We start from the raw sequence: 21,465 nt of genomic DNA on the forward strand, positions 1-21,465 counted from the left end.
TACCATTTTTATACAAAGTTCAAGGCACTGAAACTATTCAGTGTTAACCTTTTGTAAATTGCATATTGCATATTTGTAGCCAAAATAATGGCTACATACATTTCCACAAAAGTACGAGTGTTGAAACTGAAAATTAAAAATTTTTCCAACATTCAAGAAAGATAACTTTGTCCAAAATCATTGAACCACTACCAAATTCAAACTTGAAGTGCTTATTCCTAAGATGTATCTGTATGTCAAATTTGAGTTGAATATGTACAACTATTGGGTAGATAATGAACAGAAACTTAAAATTTCTGATTTTTTTTTCAAAATTCAAGAGGGATAACTCTGTCAGTATCATCAAACCATGACCAAATTCGAAATTGACCAATGCATTCTTATGACATATGAATATTTTTAATTTGCGTTGAATATGTACAACTGTTCGGGGGACAATGAATGGGAACTGAAAATTTACTCTTTTTTTTTTCAAAGTTAAAGGGGCATAACTCTGCCAAAAATCATCAAACCATGACAAAATTAGATTTTGACCTGCGCATTTTTTTTACGTATCCATATGTCAAATTTGAGTTGAATGTGTAATACCCTAGAGGAGATAATGAACATAAACTGAAAATTTCATATTATTTTCAAAGTGAAAGGGACATAACTCTGTCAAAAATCATCAAACCATGACCAAATTCAAACTTGACCTGCCCATTCCTTTGACATATCCATATGTCAAATTTGAGTTGAATATGTAACACTGTTGGGGAGATAATGAACAGAAACTGAAAATTTCATATTATTTTCAAAGTGAAAGGGGCATAATTCTCCTTAAAATCATTGAACCACGACAAAATTCGAACTTAGGTGTAAAACATTGTGATAGTCCTGAGGAAACTTCATAACAATTGATAACCACTTTCTACATATTGTTTCCAAAAAGATGTTTTGATATAGAAAAAGCCTCCATAAATATTTCTTCTTTTTTTTCAAACGTTAATAACTACTTGTAAATAGTATATTCTCCAATAAAGTAATTAAATTTGGCTTCTTAGTATGAAAAGATTCATGATTTCTGTCCAATCTTCCAGCTGATTTGTAATGATACGATGTTGTTTCATGTTAACTATGTAATTATTTAATGTAAATGATGCCAGCATGGAAGACTGAACAACCGTATGTGTAATACTACTAAAATAAAATGATTTTTAAGTCCCTATACTTACTAACTTACTGTAAAGTTTCATACAAAAAATAAAGAACTAGTAAAGTTCTGGTCTTAAAATGAATGGAAAGGAATGAATTATATGATTTTGCAAGCAGGTCAAATGGACAGCTTATCAAGCAGCAGATTCACCTGCATACCCCTTTTTGAATTTTTGACGAGTTTCGCCAACTAGGTAAAACCGTTTCAAACTCAAAAACACTACTCTCATGTCCGACGATCTAACATTTTATTACTGGATTTTGACATGATTCAATTTTACAAAGCACTTAATTCACTTTCTGTAATCCACAGTTTGTACTAGTTTTTTCCTTTGTTTTCCTTTTTTCCTTTTTTTTCTATTATTCCTTTCACCTTTTTTACACTTGAATTCCAAAAAACAATTCAAATAAAATCCAAGAAAAAAATATTTTTTCCTTTTCACAAATAACCAAGTTTGACTGAAGCACAGATCTTGGAATAAATAATAAAAATATTGCGAAATCTTGTTACAATTAGAACTCGAATCTGAAGTCGAAGTATTCAGGATCAAAATAGTGCACTCGTACGTAACCATCTTCTCCCCCGCTGCTATAACTGTAAATACAGACAAATATTTGAATGATTTATTAGCATTCAACAAATAACTTCATCTTATCAATTTCTGTAATTTTTTAAACTTTACATTTTTATCAGTGAAGTAAACTTTTTTTTAGTGTGGTTTTAGTTACACCAACGCAGTAAAGGTCATACTGCAACTTTCCAGCTTGACTGATAGAGGCAGACCTCAGGTGCTCCTCTACATTAATTCCTGCACAAACTGGCACCTGAGTAGAACCACCAACGTTCCATAAGCAAGGTGGATAGCTTCTACAACTAGGCTTTCACAGCTTGAAGCTACAGCAGTGAGAGGCAAGTGGTTTTAAGTCAATGATCTTTACTACTCGGCCACGGACATCCCTCAAACTTATCTAGAATGATTAAAAATTATGGTATGGAATACAGCATCACTTAAAGTTACATTAAATAAATTTCATAAAAAAAGAAATAGCGACATTTCATTAATAAATTGGGTTTCATATCGACTCCAAGTCTTATTTTGGTGTCCAGACAACCAAAATGAGTTTAATGAGCATACAAATGTGCAACCTCATTGTGGCGAATTCGGAAGTACAATTTCTGTTTGCATGAGAAACTCCGCCTCAGATCATCCATACATCAATGTTAAATCAACAAACATGACTATAAGTAGCAGTCCTTATTTAACGGTATATTTCCGCATTGTAACGGATATTTTCATACAAATTTAATCTTTTTTATGAGATGATTATTTTTTCTGAACCACAGGCCTAGTGCACCGTGAAGCTTAAACGGTAAAAGTGTGTTTGCACAAGAAAATCTTATATTTGCTGTGTTCCGGATAGCAACTATAACACCGTGACGTAGCGCATACACGAGCTGATTATAGTCTTCATTTGCATGTTAAAATTCGTATACGAACTTTAGTGTTACCGTGGGGTTTTCCATTTAAAATCCTAATTTATGAACAATATTTGATGAGATTTACAACGATACTGTTAAAAAGGTTAATGAAACTGTAGTATGCTTGGTTTTTAGGCCGACGGCAAAAATATTTTAACATATTTATTTAATGTAGCTTTAAGTAAGTTGAATCTGGATATTGATAGTTTGTAAAGGTATTTAACTATCAATATCATACTGCATTGAAACAATAAAAAAGTTTGATCAAGAGTAACTTCGATAGAGTTGCATTTTTTATCAAGGTACACAACGGTCAACCATGACTCTTCAGTTAAAAAATTTTTCCATTTGGTAACAAATTAATTTTAACACAAACCTTTTGCCATCTGGATGAAATGCAAGACTGTTGATTGGTCCGAAATGACCTTTAACCCTGCCAAACTCTTCCTCAAAGATGAGATGATAAAAGCGGGCATCAAACTTGCCAACCCTGGTAGAAGTCGTTGTCACCTCCATGGCTTCTTGACCACCACCAAGAACAACCTGTCAAAAATAAACCAAAAAACAACATCAAGATTTTAAGTTAATTGTTTGATATACTAAAAGAACAAGTTTTAATTCAACCACATTCTAATCATGTCTTTGACAGTTCACTTATTGTATTTAACTTTGTTTAAGTTTGTGTACTCATTTACCAACAGAAATCTACTCTACATGTGTATCATTCTGTATTGATCAGATTATTCAAACAGTTCTGCTAATATTGTCAAAGCATTTATTGTATCAACATTTGAATTGCATTTAAACATATTGTCAATATCACAGAAATTGTAATATTGTTCTGATGCTTCAAAGTAGCAAATTAGAGGTAACAACTGCTAAACTGGCTCCCTACTCATCTAACCAGATCATAAAAATAGTCCCCAATGATCATGTGACAACATTATCTGGCATCGTGTTCCTGCCCCTCACAGCTATGGATTGACTTTCCTGAAGTGAGGAAGCTATTCAGCTAGTTTACACAAGTTTGTATTTATGATTTGTATCCATAAAATAATGTACTGCAAGACATCAGAGGTCTTGCTCCACTCAATTAAGAAACAATACTTAAACAGCCTCTTGAAATTAAAATAATTAACTTACATGTTCCTGTAAAGGCGAGAGAGCCGCTGAATTTACTGGACGTTCTGTCTTGTATGTTTTCATATGGTTTAATGAAGCTAGATCAAATAACTGAAATAAAATCATTATATTTAAAGTATTAAGACTTCATTTTTATCAAATAAACTAAGGCCATTAATTATCATTTTTCAACTGATAAAAACTTCTTACAACATAACCTTTACCATAATTTATAGTATAAATGGCCTTATCCATCTTTCAATCATGAGAAAATCATTTTTAAAATATGTACTGACTGAATAGTGTCAGCTGATCTTGCTCTGCACTGGTCTTATGGGTAGAAACAGCTGACACCATCAGGTTGTGGTAGCAAAGGGTTAATATGCAAAGTTATCTATGCAACAATATACTAGTACTCTGTTTAAAGTTTATGGTCTACTGTAAACAAATTTTCAATGTTATAAGATAAAAGATTTATGCATTTGAAATCTTTATTTCTATATAATATCCTCACCATATATGGATTCTTTTGTGTATTGACTGTATTGATTCTACAGAATACAACCTAATTTTCTAACTAAGACCATTGTGGTTTTTTTTGTTGTTTTTTAAACTATACTTGGCGCCACAATTAACCATGTCTCAGACATACATTGTCCTTGCCAATCTACCTATTTTAGCCTCATCACTGACGTATTTTTCATGCTGCTTTTATATTTGTTGGTGATAACAATACTTCCAAGGCATCCATATTTCATAACAACTCTTTGCAGGACCAAACGATCCCGAGTTAGTCACAACTGGTCAACCTATCATCCCAGCTACTTAGTACCCCTGGAAATTATTGCTTTTAACGCTGCATTTTGGTGCATTCTGACACATTTTTTAGGTACTGTCTGACCTGCATTTTCATTGGGATGACTTGACCTTGACCTGCTGTGATGAGGACGGATTTGATGAAGAAGCCAAATAAACAGAAAGTATGAACTATAAGCAATATGTACTTACACTAATGTGATGTTATGTACTAGTATATGTGATAAATAAAGTACTAACCTTAGCTGTAGTATCTTTTGATGCAGAGATCAGCATAGACATATCTAGAGACAACTGTAAATCATTTATTTGCTTTGAATGTTCTTTTACAGCGTTTATTTTCTCACCAGTCTGAAATTATCAAATACATGTACATCTTTTAGTTATCCAAATTTATTTTAGTTTGTGTTGGAAGCTATAAGCTTATTGAAACTCTCGAATCTGTTCCTGGAACCAACCAGAACTAAGCAATTAATGTAAATTTTCTTGCCCAAGGAAACAATGGCTTGCCCCTGACAGGGTTTGAACCCATGCAGTCAGCAATCCTTAGATAGTCAAAAGCATTAACCATTCGGCCACACTGCCACTCATCTTTTCCATGAGAAAAATTGTGATCAAATTTTGTTTTGTCATTCTAAGATAGACATATGAGCTGCGTCATGACAAAACCAACGTAATGCGTTTGCGACCAGCATAGATCCAGACCAGCCTGCGCATCCATGCAGTCTGATCAAGATCCATGCTGTTCGCTTACCAACCCTTTTACAAGGTGAGAAACTGATAGCGAACAGCATGGATCCTGATCAGACTGCGCGGATGCGCAGGCTGGTCTAGATCCATGCTGGTCGCAAACGTATTATGTTGCTTTTGTCGTGACGCGGCTCAAATGCCATTTTTACAGCTTACTTAATGAAATAAGACCACTAAACATTGTCCATTGTCCCTAAAGGATCTTAACTAATAGCATAGTAGGTAATGTTTAAGGTCACTTAGTCTTGGTAACACTCTAAAAATTATTTTTTTCGGAAATATTAAAGAGCAAAAGCATTAAAGAAGGTTTGAAATAACATATGTAGTTTCTAATTTCTTCACAGCATTGACTCCTTTAAAATGATTTTTTTACTTATTAAAACAGAAATTAACAATCTGGACTCTACTCAAAAAGGCTTTTTAATTTTATTAAAAACAGAAATGCACAATCTTTTTTATACTTTCTCAAAAGCTTGGTGAAATAGACAATTTTTTTGGGGGACAAGTACGCTCTCCGTTTCTTCTAGAAGTAGAAGCCTCCAATAAACATCCAATCTGGTTCTCCTATTATGATGAACCGTCCAATCAGATTTTTAATATGAGTATTAAAATTGTTAAAAACATACCTTAACATCATACTGAATAATTTCCCCAGATTCAAGACCAGCTACAATATATTCCTCATAAGGTCCCCAAACAGCTGATGTTATCTTAGGACCAGTTACTGGTATAACATTTAATGGTTCACCACTCTCTGTGAATAGATAAATTATCTTATTAGTCCCCTACCGGTTTACCGGAGGGGACTTTAGGTTTACCCTCCGTCCGTCTGTCCGTCCGTCCGTCTGTCTGTCCGTCAGTCCGTCCGTCCACAAAACTGGATCCCGTGATAACTTGAAAAGTACTGAAAATATTTTTATGAAACTTGATATATGGATAGATGGCAGTATGGAGATTATGCACGTCTTTTTCTTTTCTTCCTATGTTGAAAATTCTGGTTGCTATGGCAACAAATAGGCTGAAAATATGGCAAATTTTACACATAAACTGGATCCATTGATAACGCAAAAAGTACTGGAAATATTTTTATGAAACTTGATATATGGATATATGGCAGTATGGAGATTATGCACGTCTTTTTCTTTTCTTCCTATGTTGAAAATTCTGGTTGCTATGGCAACAAATAGACTGAAAATATGGCAATTTTTACACATAAACTGGATCCAGTGTTAACGCAAAAAGTAATAGAAATATTTTTATGAAACTTGTAATATGTGTAGATGGCAGTCTGGAGATTATACAAGTCTTTTTCTTTTCTTCCTATGTTGAAAATTCTGGTTGCTATGGCAACACATAGACTGAAAATATGGCAAATTTTACACATAAACTGAATCCAGTGATAACTCAAAAAGTACTGGAAATATTTTTATGAAACTTGACATGTGGGTAGATGGCAGTCTTGAGATTATGCATGTCTTATCTGTTCTTCCTATTTTGAAAAAATAATGGTTGCCTTGGCAACAAATAGGCTTAAAACATGGCAAATATAACAATATTTGTGATTAGTCAAAAAGAGCTGAAACTTTTTATGAAATTGCATCTTTAATTCCAGAGTTATCTCCTCTTTAAGAATTTTGCTTTTTAAAATGTTATATTTTGGTAACAGGGATGTTTCAAATATTAGCTTTAGAGTGTCCTTCAGTCCGTCTGTCTGTCTGTTCATAAAAACTTTTTCCTGTGATCACTTTTAAAGAACATTTCCAACAAATTTACTTAAAATAGAGAAAAATTTACACATTAGTGAATGGCCAATGGCCCTTCAGAATGCTGATGGGGTTCTATCCGGTAGGGGACTTATGGATTGCTTGCAATACTATGATAATTGCTTGTTTTAAATGATTCACCACTCTCCGTGAATAGATAAATTATCTTATTTAAATGGTAGTTAACTACCCTCTGTGGATACTTTGTGGATCTTATATCAATTGGTCCACCACTTCATCTTGCAATGAATACATCATTTAATGATTTATCTTTTATTTAGTAGCTCATCCCTCTCTGTGAATATAATTTATCCTATATAAAGTGATTCACCACTCTCGGTGAATAAAATAATCTCAATCATATTAGATCAGCACACTCTTTGAATAGATAATTCATATTGTATTAAATAGTTTACCATTTCTTTAACAGGCTAAAAAGTTATTCTAAAAGGGATGGAAAAATAAATGATTTATCACATTAGAGGGTAATGGCTCTTTCCCACAATGTGCATAAACAAAAAGTGACCAAATTGGAACTCGAGTAGAACCGCCAATGTTCAATAACCCTAGCTGAATAGCTTCCTCACATGAAAGATCCCTGGCAAGATTCATACCTAGAGCAGGGAGGGTCAAGTGGTTTGAAGTCAAAGACCTTAAGCAATAGAGGTTCTATAAGCTGGCTGGACAGATTCCTTACATGGAAGATCCCTCGTGGGATTCATACCCACAGCAGTGAGGGGTAAATGGTTTGAAGTCAATGACCTACATATTAACCACTTGACCAGGGATGCCCCTTTCCTTGTAAACAAAAAGTGACTCACTCATTTGTGTATGATCTCTCACATCAAACATGTGTATTTCACATGGATGTCCCATAGTTTTATCTGTTGAGTACATGAGAAGATTACCACTAAACGAAAAGCCACATGATCTCACAGCATTCTTTACATCTAGGGTATTCAAATTTTTTCCTGAAACATACAACAACAAAATACATAATTTAATTTTTTCTAAGTTCAATTATCAACCTTACATAAGTATCAGGACTAGAATTTAACACTTGGAAACTGGCAATGGAAACTGAAAATGGCCAGTTTTTTGCAAACTTGCAAACTGTTACAAGTGCTAAGACTAGTTTTCTTTGCACTCTAAGTAAAAAGCTTGTGTCTATCAAAGATACATATAAACATCAATAAAGGCACAATCATATGTAAAACGACTGATCTTCCATAAGTTTTATAGACACAGTCATGTGTGAATGATCTTCTATAATTTTTGTTATAATTTTGTAGCCAGCTTCCAGATACAATATTAAAGTTCCATTTCAATCCATAGTTGAATTTGAATATATACATGTATAATCAACTTAGTGATATAAAACTCAAAATTAACACTTTCTTTCTTTTCTTAGCCACTTAGTGAAATACACGCCACAACACTCACCACTAGGATACAAACTTTTTTCTAAAAAAAAACAACACAAATATACCTGTTTCACAATCCCATAATTTACAAGAGTTGTCAGCACTTCCTGTCAAGACCTTAGTTGTATTCCCTAATCATAAGTTAAGGACAACAATAAAATGAAATAGTTTACCCAAGTTTCCCTTAATTTGTTGTGTTTTAATTGAGTCACATCAACACAATCTTATTTCCTTGGCTATCATCTTAATAATATATTGGAACTGCATTCAGTCACATGGTAAATTTATGGCAGCCTCCATGTGATGATATGTTCCTTTTATATATAGCGGAAGCAAGAAAAACAGCATTTTGAAAATGATAACAGTCAATTCCCTTAAAAATCAGGTATAGACAAAGTTTGTTACTTTCTCCCAAATGAACACTGCCTTATAACCAGTGTTCAACACTAACGTAACATAGTCTCGTGGTCCCCGAGGACTCCAAAAATTGCAAGGGATTTCTAAAGTGCCAAGTCAGGTGTCCTGTTGGGACTTCTAATTTTTTAATAGAAAATATACTAAATAATTGAGATTGATAATTATTTTTTAAAAATTATTCGTTCTTTGTAAGACTAAGAGGCATCTTATCAGAAGTTCACAGGAAAAGCTGATGTTTAACAACCGGAAATAGATAGAAATACTCTCAATCTATTCCCGGTACCGACCAGTACTAAGCAATGTGTATAAAATTTCTTGCTGAATAAAGCATAGACTTGCTCCTGATGGGGTTAGAACCCACACAGTCAGGCAACTCTTAAAAAAATATCTGTTTGCTATTGTCGGCCGACCCGGCGAAAATGCCCTGACTCAAAAGTTTTTTCAGCTTAAAAAAAAATCTGATTTTTTTTTATTTCCGCCAAATCAGCCAGGACATTCGACCCAAAAAATTCCCTTAAAAACAAAAATAAAATCGGAGGAAAATCACACATTTAATATGTAAAGTAACAAGTGATCATTCATGAGGGCATTCTGTGCATAAAATTGGGTGTTACTATTTGAAGTATTTACATAAATAGCGACCAATCAGGGAAGGATATTTTCCTTACGTCATGCAGTACTGCATGCGCGCGGCAATGAAGTTGAATTAACTAATAATAGAACGTATCAAATAAAGGTGTGGAAACGGGATTCAAAATAATGTTTGTTCAATTAATGAATATTTGTAAAGCATTTATATGGTTACTAGTTTACCATGTGGTAATTTTAATGTGCTTTGGGGTACATGTTCGTTTGTTTATGACTGCCGACACAGATTAAATACTTAGCCCATGCAATAAAACATTTCTGGTAGCAGCGGGGATTCTGTCATAAAATTGACCGAAAAAATAAATTTTTTGAAGCTGTGGTCCTTTCATATGCATTATTATTTTGATAGCAGACACAAGTATTGCACTTCAAGATCATAAAAATGTAAATAAAATATCAAAATCACAGATATACATTCGTCTAATTAAACTTCATGTCAAAATGCACTTACGATTAATAATATGTCAATAATTGACACAATAAATATCCAACATTTTATTTACTTGAGCAATAATTAAACATGTGTAATCATTCCTTGACAAAAAGAAATGACAGTTTTTTTTCTGATATATAAAAAAGAGGTGGAAGTCAATTGACTGTCGGCACTTCTTTGATGATTCGGCAACAACTACAGGTGTGTAAACATCAAAGATTCACAGATTCTTCAGAAGTGCCGACCAGTCATTTGTCAGAGGTCATTTCGTGTGTAAATTTTGTATTTATTATTTAACAATGGAAACATTATATTCCTTTTATTTATGGATGCTACTTTTTGCGCGAGTGTTTTTGTGTCTTTTGGCGCTATGGAATTTCAACAATCGGCGATAATTTTCGGTAACTAACAATTAAATATTTTAACTTTTTTAAAACAGGGGTGCAAATATCCCCCATTTAGAAATTAAAGGAGACAAACCTTGTGTGTGTTATTTTTTACAGACGTGTAATAAATTGAGTAATGATCACCCAAGAGAATGAAATGTCCCGGTGATCCACTATAATTTTTCAAGGTCGTACGGGAATATTTACGCAGGATTAGTTTATCACATCGGTAATTTGACCGTGCTTGAATTTATGTCTTTATTTCATGTTATGATTACAAGTGAACATGTTTTTGATTGTTTTTGACTGTCTTTTACATGTCAGTTTTGTCGTCGCCGATGATGATAGTGTAGTCCAAATTTCCACAATCTGCTACAACGTACTAAGTGTATTAACTTACGTTCCGTAAAAATCATATATAAAAAAAAAAAAAGCCTACCTACCGCCCCACTCCTGATAACTCTGGGTCGGCAATAGCAAACATATATATTATTAAGGATGGCCTCAGCAATCCTTAGAGTTAGACTTCTAGTCAAATACGTGATAATCACTTAGCCATGCTTCCATAATGACAATTAATCTTGGACACTGACTGAATGAGTCTAATGGTCTTTTGTCACTCCCGACTGCTGAAATCATGTAAGATCAGAACTGTCCACTACACAAATTAAAATATAGTTAAAATCATAAATGAGAAGGATACAATTGACATCTATACACCACACAGCTCCATTGTGGCCTTTGAAGGATCCAAGTCTTTCACCATTTAATGAGTACCAAACATTTGGCTGGTTATCTTTGGCAGCGGTAAATATCAAATCTCCCTCCCTGTTGTACTTTATCTGGGTTATTGCCCTTTCATGGCCATGCAGTAAAATAGGTTTCTGAATAAAAAAAATACAATGAAATTTAAGCATGTTATTATATTTTATGAATGGAAGTGGCTAGCCGTATGTGACTCACTTACAGCTACAACTTTTGGCTAGCCGTACTGGCCCATAAGGCTAGCCACTTCCTTTTTGGCGATTTTGGCTTTAAAATACAACAATATTTCATTGCTCAGTGTCTGTCCTCCTTTACACTGTATGCTGATCATATTACATTGGGCCTGTATAAAATTCATGCAATAAATTGCATTCTTTAGAATTATAGCGAGCTCGACGAGCTGGCCCGAAGGGCCTGCTCGCAAAGCGAGCTTTACGGTAACGCGAGTACCTGCTAAGTGATGGTTTTGAAAACTTTCGTCCAAAGTACCGAATTGGACACATCGCAACCTTTCGAATTTAAAGATAACGATAAAAACTGAGGAATTCTGACTGAAAACGGATGTGTAGACTGGTCACCCGCGCACGTCTATGGGAACCATAATTGGACAGGGAACCAGAATAACGGAAGCTGTGTATAAAAAATGAAAATCGAAGGCGCCATTTTGTTTGAAATCTGATAAATAAAAACAATTTTTGTCGAATTTTGTTGTGAAAACTATCTAGAATGAATGAAAATGGTCTAACTAAGAAAATGAATCCGAACACCAATATCTTTTATTCAGTCGTTAACGCTGTACAGACGTTTAAAGTATTGTTTACGTGACGTCACAATGTAGCGCCAAACAACACGTGGAAAACAAACAAATCAAGTACGCTATTTTAATGTCGCAAACGTTTTAAGTTTTACATTTATTTCACTTTAAATAATCTTTATTTCGCTTGAAAAATTATAGAGTGAAATAAAATAAATAAAGTTTTATCAACGTTTTCAAAACTCGTTATTCATTTCACGACAGGGGCGGGGCCATATTTAACACAGTACGTGTGACGTCACACGCACTCGTTACTGCATTTGAAATAAAAATGAGCGATTATTTCATACTATTTCACGTAAAAAGTACATCGAGCTCGCTTTGAGGCTTTGCCTTTTTCATATTAGTAACAAGAAAGTAAATCATTAACTTTTAAGTTAAATATAAAATTCAGACAAAAACATGTTGTTTTTTTCTTTCAGAGACATTTTTAAGGAACATTATCGGTTTATGATGTAAATGTTACGGCAAAGATTCTGAATATTGCATCAAACTATTGAATAACAGTGATATCAATGTAAAGTTGGGTACCATATTGTTTATTTCACAACGAAATCCATAAAATTACAAATTGCATGTGTTGAAGATAACCGGAAAAGGAAGTAGATAGCGACCGGTGATCAAACAATTTTCAGTTTGTGAACATCACTCTTTTTTTAGGACAGCCATCACTAATATTTTATTTGTACGTCAATTTTGTTGAATATTCATAAATCTCTTTAAATAGTTCTCATTGTAAATTTTCAACAAAACACCATTAATTCCTTTTTTAAAATATATTCAACAAGGTACTTTATATCGATCATTCTTTTCTAACTGTTTTGGCGGAGAAAGATTCAGACCACCAAATTTACAAGTTATTAAGAGTGACTTCCCTTAGCGAAAGAAATTCTGCAGAAAAAAAGTTGCTGAAATTGAGTTTTTTCACAAGCTAATCATTGAAAGCATCAGAAGAAAACCATGGATGTGTTAGTTGAGTTCATGCTTTATCATATCCAAGATCAAATTATATTCGATTATGGTGGGTAATCTTGATCCAGATATTTTTGTTAGCATGTTATGGCTGCCGAGCACATGGTCAATTAGGTTGCATTTCGATCCGTTTTTTTAATAATCCGCATATTTTGAATTTCTCGTTCTTCATTTTATGTAGAAAGTATACTGTTACTTTGCACTTTTGTTATACAGAGTATGTTATTTTGTTCTTTGAATAAGATTATTTTTAGAGAATTAGATCTACTTGTAACAAACACCATCTATCATGTCTAAGGTCTTCAGTGTACCAGTTATGATACTGTGACAGGACAGGTATGCTGAAGACAGTTCCAAGGAGAAGTCCACCAATAATTGTGGATATGCTATATATGTTATAGAATTCTGGTTTCCAAAACTTGTTAATGTTATGTCCCTTTTTAACATGAGATTTTTTCTTTCATCTGTGGCTGTGCAGCATTTTTTATATGTGGTGGTTACTAACCTAACCAAAATAAGTGTCACGGTTCAGAACTGTTCACTATTTGGGGAAGAAGATGTGTAAGAGGCCGGATAGCTCAGTCGGTAGAGCCGCGGTATGGTATTTCGAGGGTCCCGGGTTCTAGTCCCGGTCAGGCTGCACATTTTTCTCACCCTGTGAGGCTGTGACATTTGGCACCCAACGGGGGACTGTGATGGTATATGCTCCGAGTTCAATTTCACATTTTCATCTCTTTACCCATTAGAAATTCGAGGACGAATTTCAATATAGCGGGGGAGTATGTCACGGTTCAGAACTGTTCACTATTTAGGAAAGAAGATGTGTAAGCGGCCGGATAGCTCAGTTGGTAGAGCCGCAATACGGTATTCCTAGGGTCCCGGGTTCGAGTCTCGGTCAGGCAGCACATTTTTCTCACCCTGTGACATAAGTAAGGCACAGTCATTAGTGTCTAACACAGAAACAAGTTTGAGCGGAATTTCATTATGTTTTAAAAGTCATTTTTTTACCATCCCTTTAATTTTCTGAACTGAAGATACCAAGCTTTTGCATTAAAACATCACTTGCATGAATTTAAAGTATTCATGTTATCATAGGCTATTTCTTCCTTAGTGTCAATTCACAGGGATAAGACGCTTTGGTCTGATATTATCCCCTTCCTGACACCCAGTCCCTGTTATAACCCCCAAAAATATTATCTAGTCAATTTCCACATTTAGTATTCATAACAACAATAATATGACACTATTACACAATTTTCATTATACCTCTTTAGTATTAGTTATACAAGGGTTGGAACTCATTCGTCCTTCTAGTGCTTTGATTCTACCCAAGTTAACATTCAATGTCATAACTCGGTCAAATCTCTATATATTTTTAAAAACTTTGTCTTGATCAGTAGAGTATACATATATATATGTATGCAATGACATCTTCCATATTTAGCAGTATTAAGTATTTTGTTTTTATGAACACCGAAACAGCTGGTAACATGAAATCTGACAAGATCTGATTCACGTAAATATTGAAATTCCCTCGACTGAATCACTTAAAAGAGGCAATGTTGTGTAAGAAATACCATTGCATCTGTAAAAAGTTTAAAACTAAACTATCTATGACACTCGCCAATGAAAGTCCAGTCCAAATCTATTTTATACCATAGAGGCAAGATATTGTCAAGATACAAAATAGCACAATATCTCGTCCTGCAGTACAATTAGTTGGACTAGATTCTCTGACTGCCTGTGAGACCTCAGGGAAACTGCTTAGTTGTTTACATGTTAGTCACAGTGACAGTAAATAATATCTGCCAACTGTACAATATAGATACAATTGCTTCTATTTTCAGGTCAAATGGAAGGGGTAGGCTGAGATCTGCTTGGATTTTCAATTTCTAAATCATTTGATGTGACCAAAAGGCATTTAGTTAACAAAGCATTTAGGAAGGTGAGTACTCATTGGAAGTGATATTAAGAGTTTGCTCAGTACATGTTCAATCCACTTGCCCCTCACCACTGTGGATTAAAATCCCGACAGGGACTTTGAATTCTTTCATGTGAGGAAGCTATCCAGCTAGCTTAGGGAATGTTAGTGGTTCTATTCAGGTGCCCATCTTTGCCTGAAATAATGTATGGAAAGGCATCTGAGGTCTTCCTCCACCAGTAAAGCTGGAACGTCATCATATGACCTATACTGTGTCGGTGTAAGGTAAAACCCAATTAAACGAACATGTTCAATCCAATGCCATCAATTCTGTTAAGACGTGGAATCAGACCATTATTATTATTGTTATTATAATTTATTATTATTGCCTCAGATAAAATTGAAAACCCTAGGCGTTAAATTAGCTTAGATATATCATCTGAATAATCTATGAAGTTCCAGGGATATTCTGGCTTAGTTATAAAATAGGCAAATATACTCACTTCCTTAAAATAGAAATGTCCTTGTCAGATACTTTAAGGCCTAGGGGCTTGATATTTGAAAAATTGTATTTGTAAATTGTTCTTAACCAAGTTTGTTCAAATGTTGGGTTCAAACAATATAGTCTAGAGGTTTGAAACTTTGGTGAAGCATTGTTTAGTTGTTTCTTTACCAAGTTGTCAAAATTTTTCCCTTTGGATCAAATTGGCCATGTCCTATTGGCCACTGAGACCACCCTGAAATTAAGACCAACCTGCTAGTAAGACAATTTAAAGAATAGAATTTTCTGATCTTTATTTCAGTAGTCATGTGACCTACAATTAAGACCACCCTGCTAATCCATTATCATCGTCTGTTCAAATGTTTTGTTTTATGCCTTTTTTGACTCTGAACACCTATTATCGGTAAGACCTGAAGATTTCTGTAATTATCTGCTTTTTATGCTCTTAACCTTAAAAACTGTAAGAATAAAAGGGCCATCGTGTCACTCTTTATATCTTGTTCAAAACAATTCTCTGCAAGGTTAGAAATAGTTCTGAAATATTTATTTATCCCTGATATTTTCATCATATTTCTGAGAGATGTGCAAAGGGAGACAAGTGCAAAATGTTTACAGTTAGGCAAAAATAGTTTGAGAGGTTAGTAAAGTTAGGCAGTATGTAGAACAGTACTAGTTGCCTCCCTTATACCATAAATGGACAAACTTGTTGACCATGATAATCTTGAGATTATCCCTGTGCTTGTGTTACGCCTATAAATACTTTTTTTAATATGCTTTGATAAACATTTATTTCATCTCATTTTAGATCTTATTTTACATCTTTTCTTAATATTGTAGTGAATAGTTGCCTTTTCATTGGTTGAAAAGTGACAGATGTTTTCAGAAATGTTAAAACCTGAAAAAATATGCGTCTTACTTGTTGAATCAAATGAGATTTTTTTCTATGTTTGTTACAAAGTCCATATTAAAGCAGGTGCAACTATTCAACTGTGGTTTCTATTTGCCCTCACAGTTTGTGTATCAAATAATCAGAGCTTAAATTATAAACATTATAAACTTTGACATGTGCCGGCAGTCTTTGTGTATTGAAAACGTCTTTGTTGTCTTCGATAGAGTTTGTATCTACATACCTTGTACAGGGTAAAATGAGTCAATTTTCTTTGTTTGACACTAGACAAAGAGGTAGAAATGTAGATAATTGTAGCCTTAAGAAAATCCATGTGGTTTTTATGGTGTTGAATCTAATATGTATCACAAATTACTAGAGATTAAAGTGATAATTTTCTAGTTGGCTAGCCACCACTGCTTTAATTTGACATTGTTATTAAAATTTCAGATTGTTTAAATATTTTCAACATGTATGATCTAAAGTAATGATTAAAATTTTGTTAAGTTTTGCTGAAGCTGATAACAAACCTATGTTAACAGTATAAACCATTCCATAAACCATACGGGAGCAGTGGCTATGTGGTTAGGGTGTCTGCCTCTCAACCCAGGGATAATGGGTTTGAAAACTGTGTGTCAGAATCTTTCTTGTGCTAGTGTCTTAAGTTCTTTTGATCAGAGGAAAAGCAAGTTGGTCCAAGGTACATGGCTGTACCTTTGTCTTAAATCTAAGTAATGCTTTGAGGGGCACACCAGTATGGTAATTCACTTCCAGTAGAGAACTAAAATCCTCTTAGACAAATAAGCTTTTTATAAATTGATGAAATATTTAATTAAAAAAAACACCAGTGTACAAGCTCAGTAGCAGATTTATAAATTTCAAATGATCTTCACCTCTGAAACGACAACTTTATGTTGACAGGTAGTAGGTGAGGAGAATATAAAATCTTGCACTTTAAGTATGTGAGATATTACATTAAACACATAGTTTGCATTTTCCTTTGAGATACATCCATCACACCTCTGTGCATGATTATTAAAACTAAAATGTTTTAATTTTGCTCTGTGAAAGATGTGAATCATAAGTGCCATAAAGTTAGGGTCATAAAAATGTATCTTGCACATAAGCTTATAATTCAGCAGTTTACTTACATGTATGAGTTGTTTGATTTTTTGAGGCCAACACTGAGGGGGGTATTATTCCTCATTTGGTTAAATTTCAAATTCTGCCAAAAACGTTTGAAGAAAGTAAGGCAGCTTGCTGATCAAAGAAAGCCGATGGTAAGGCACTTCTTTTTTTATTTTTTTAGAGGATTTATTAAAGTGGGATAACTGAGGCCTTAGAAGTCATACGACCATCACAGTACCAGCGTGACTTAATTAATTAGAAGATCCCTTAAAGGTACTGACTAGTGTAAATGAAATGTTATTAAATGTGTTGGTTTACATTTCACCAAACTTATGCCCCAATCTTTATTTGAAATCTTTTGGAATCAAGAACATTAAAGAATCAAGAACACTAAAAGATTAGGAAAAATATATTAAACTTTGATTTATTACAAAGCAATTTTTTGAGGTCAGCACACCAAGGTTACAGTATTTAGTAATATTATTTATGAAATAAAGTCTCTTTTTTAATCACTTAATATACTGCATGCTATGTACATGTACCTCAAATTTGAACTCTATATTACAAGTATTCAAAGGTTTCCATTAAAAAGCCTATTTGCCCTCAAAATAAGAAATGTCCCATCCAATGTTCTAATTTCATTTTCTTTACTTTTATTGAGTGGGAGGTTTTTTTTATCAGTTGAAATAGTGTCTGAATATCCTGGTAACTTATGCATTCGTTTAAACATTGTTTGCTAAAATATTTGAATTTTTTAATCAGTGTGCACATAAAAATGCATTACAGTCTGATATGGTGCAATCAACATGGTGAAAATGTAAGCTTTATTTGCACAAAAATAAGATCTGAAATATGATATATCGATAAATGAAAACTTTCTATAACTTATATTGAAAAATCTTTTAATACACAAGTTTTAATAATTTCTCCTGAAGTATTTTCAGTCGGAGCTATTTTTCAAGGCGACATTTACGCTATACTTTTCTATCCAGCATTGAGAAAAGTGGAGCACGCTGCTCCTCAGACAGCTCTTGTTTTTGTACTGTTTACTCCTTTTGTTCAGTTTTGTCCAATTCTCATCAGAAGATTAGTTTGTCAAGAAGTTTGTCCATTTTTTTTCTGCATAGTTTTACAGTACTTAATTGTCAACAAATTATTTATTATAATAGTTTATATTGTGAATGATTTAAAATATTGGCATGTATCAAAAGTCCTTTTTGGCCCATTTTAATATGACTTGTGTTTCTTTGATTTGAAACTTCTAATATCTCAATGATTCTAAGAAATGTAGTATTACATGAATATTTGTACATACACTATCAAGTTTGAGCCCATGCAGAGGGGGGGAGGGAGAGAGTATGCCATAATAGTCTATTGGCCATGGAGCATTTATATAAGGCTCAACACCAATGGCATCCGGCATGGAGACTTTCTACACTGTTTGCTACTAATCAGTAGTTTTTTAATCTGAAAATAATTGAAATTTAAGAAATTAAAAATCCAAAGCCAAGATAATTCTGTGGTAAAGATTTGTAAGGATAAAGGTCTACCCTGATCTTTGCATTAGACATATGAGAAATGTAAAAAGAGACAAGAAAAGAGAAGAGAAATTTGTGGTTTCTTTTAATATGATCACATCTGCCATGTTCCTGTGTTCAGTGACATGTAAGAGGCATATCTGCGTTACTCATCTTATTCCATCGATATTTTTTCCCTACTTAGTCGAGTGCATTTTCATGTGCAGTGTACATAATTAACTGCAAAATATCTCGTGCACATGGCACATAAAGGAACTTTAATTTGTAAAAAGCTAACACTCCTTGTTTTCACGGGCGACCAATTATCTTATTATATCAGAAGTTTCTCGGTACATATAATTCGATATTATCGTGTCTTTTGCATAATTTGTCAATTTTCATTCATACATCTAATTGTGCATGTGTTTTATCCAACATTCTTTTGTATGAGTCGCAATTAACACAGTCTGTTTGATTATTAATAGCCTTAGAATAGGTCTTTTAAATTGTATTGAACTTTTCCCAGCATGGTCTTTGAGTCAGTCTGGTTTGATAATTAAACCGGCATTGTGTTAAAAGTTTAAAGGCAGGCTGCGTGGCACATTTATCTGAGAGCATTTTTATATGTTAAACAAAGCCATTTGTGTGACATTTACTGGTAAATGTCATCTACATATTAGGATGGAAATTATAAAAATATTTTCTCATGAAATAGTTATGAATGAAATACTGGACCTACATGTTACTCACAGATGTAATTTAAGACCACTCATATCAAAGCTGTGAATCATTAGTAGCAGGAATGCATGCTATGACATAAATTATTTTTTTTAAAGGCTGGATTTGTCTGTATTTTAACTTTTAAGATGTGCCAATAAATGTGAAATACCTTCATCCTGCTAAATTTCTAAATTTGTCCTGCTTTTGCCCTGTTTATATGCCCTCATTACATGGTGGGATAAAGATTTGCCCTTGTCTGTCTATAGACTGACAGACCGGTGGAATGTTGGGGGCCTCCTGATTTTTCACCTTATGTAATGTAGGCCTATAGAAGGCCTATTACCAAATTGAATTTTTCTTGAAAATTATGCAGTTTTCCCAAAAATCTGAACTTACACCACCTTCTTCCTAAATCAGAAGTTTTAGCGCTAACTTTTCCCAAAATCAAGAGGCTGAGGCCTCTTCCCAATTAAGTGAGAAGTCCTAGAAGCAGATATATAGTACAGTGGGTGGAAGGGATTTACTCACCAAGTGTTCTATGGGTGTCTTTGAAGACAGCTAAAAGGTTAAACACCTGAAGTATTTGTATTATGCAAGAATTTTCTGCATATTGCCCTTGAACCAATAACTTGTACAGGTAATAATGTTGATACAACCTTCTGATGCAATTACAGCAATTGTTCTAAATTCTGTACCAGTTATTTATGGCTCCTGTCAGAATTTGACATATAACTTTTACATAACACTGTAGCTTAGAAGGGTGACAATCTAAGGCCAATGAACTTTACATTTTAAAATGAAAGTTATTTTTGTAGCCAGGCTACCTTCCAGTAGAATCTTTGACATATGCAGTTAACTATATCTGGCTTCCTTGCATAAAGGGTAAGAATATTTAGGGGGGGCTTGGGATTCAAATTTCAGAGACTTTGGATTCTCTGACTGCCTCTGAGTCCCAGGGTAACTCCTTAAGTCATTTACATGTTTGTCACAGTGACTATAAAAGATAAACTTATGCCAGCTGTACAATTTAGATCCATTTTCTTTTCCTTTTTTTTCAGGTCAAATGGAAGGGGTCGGCTGAATCTGCTGGGATTTTAATTTCTAAATAATTTGATGTGACAAAAGACATTTAGTTAACAAAGCATTCAGGAAGGTGAGGACTTTTTGATTATTCAGTGGAAATGATATTAAAAATATGCTCAGCACATGTTCAATCCAATGCCATCAATTCTGTTAAGTTGTGGAATCTGACCAAACAATTTAAGTTTAAACATTATTTATTTAAGAAAGCTTGTAACTTATTTGACTGCTTCTGGAACTATCCAGTATATATGACATGTGAGGAAATATGAAATTGCATTAGGTAATGAACACACTATTCCTGGGTTGAGGGGCAGACACCTAAACCACCATGCTACTGCTCCCTGCACCCAAGAGTGGTTTGATAAAGCTCTAAAACATTATTGAACTTTGATAAATAAGTTAAAGGTTAACATGTTTATAACCCTTTTTCTGACCAGTATATATTTAGGGTAGCGATTACTTTGTCTTCTCCAGTCATAACTAAGTCTTACCATTTGGAATAGTGTTGGATGTCGGTGCTTCTTTCTGTTCCTTGATCAATCACTTTCCCTTCTTGATCTCTGTTTTTGTCATACTTCATTACAAATGTTCCTGTTTGTTTTCTTAATGAATTTAGGAATAAAACAATATTTGCAGCATCTGGTAAATTTCTAATTAACTATTAATGTGCAGAGATACTGGCTCTGTGATCTAATGAGTTTTAATCAGATATGAGTAACAATGA

General features: G+C 33.8%; 1 protein-coding gene and 1 long non-coding RNA gene across 3 annotated transcripts in view; one reads left to right on the forward strand and one right to left on the reverse strand.

Moving 5' to 3' along the window:
• Nucleotides 1–1,561: 1,561 nt before the first annotated feature.
• Nucleotides 1,562–12,687, reverse strand: LOC132717077 (eukaryotic translation initiation factor 3 subunit I-like). The gene is made up of 9 exons (XM_060700474.1): nucleotides 12,544–12,687; nucleotides 11,137–11,317; nucleotides 8,615–8,680; nucleotides 7,947–8,096; nucleotides 5,989–6,116; nucleotides 4,853–4,963; nucleotides 3,818–3,907; nucleotides 3,051–3,217; nucleotides 1,562–1,789 (listed from the first exon to the last, which is right to left on the reverse strand). Exons 1-9 carry the CDS (start codon nucleotides 12,544–12,546, stop codon nucleotides 1,708–1,710), a joined length of 978 nt encoding a protein of 325 aa, XP_060556457.1. The 5' UTR covers nucleotides 12,547–12,687; the 3' UTR covers nucleotides 1,562–1,707.
• Nucleotides 12,688–12,833: 146 nt separating this feature from the next.
• Nucleotides 12,834–21,465, forward strand: part of LOC132717079 (uncharacterized) — a 78,014-nt gene continuing 69,382 nt past the window's right edge. Inside the window, exons 1-3 of one of the 2 annotated variants that reach the window (XR_009623910.1) lie at nucleotides 12,834–13,033; nucleotides 14,832–14,929; nucleotides 20,717–20,811. This is a non-coding gene — a long non-coding RNA (uncharacterized LOC132717079). The remainder of the gene's footprint in view (nucleotides 13,034–14,831; nucleotides 14,930–20,716; nucleotides 20,812–21,465) is intronic. The other variant, XR_009623911.1, reaches the window with a different exon arrangement.

The sequence above is a fragment of the Ruditapes philippinarum genome, unplaced genomic scaffold, assembly GCF_026571515.1.
Source record: "Ruditapes philippinarum isolate M1 unplaced genomic scaffold, ASM2657151v2 ctg61_1_1_1_1, whole genome shotgun sequence".
NCBI lineage: Eukaryota > Metazoa > Mollusca > Bivalvia > Venerida > Veneridae > Ruditapes > Ruditapes philippinarum.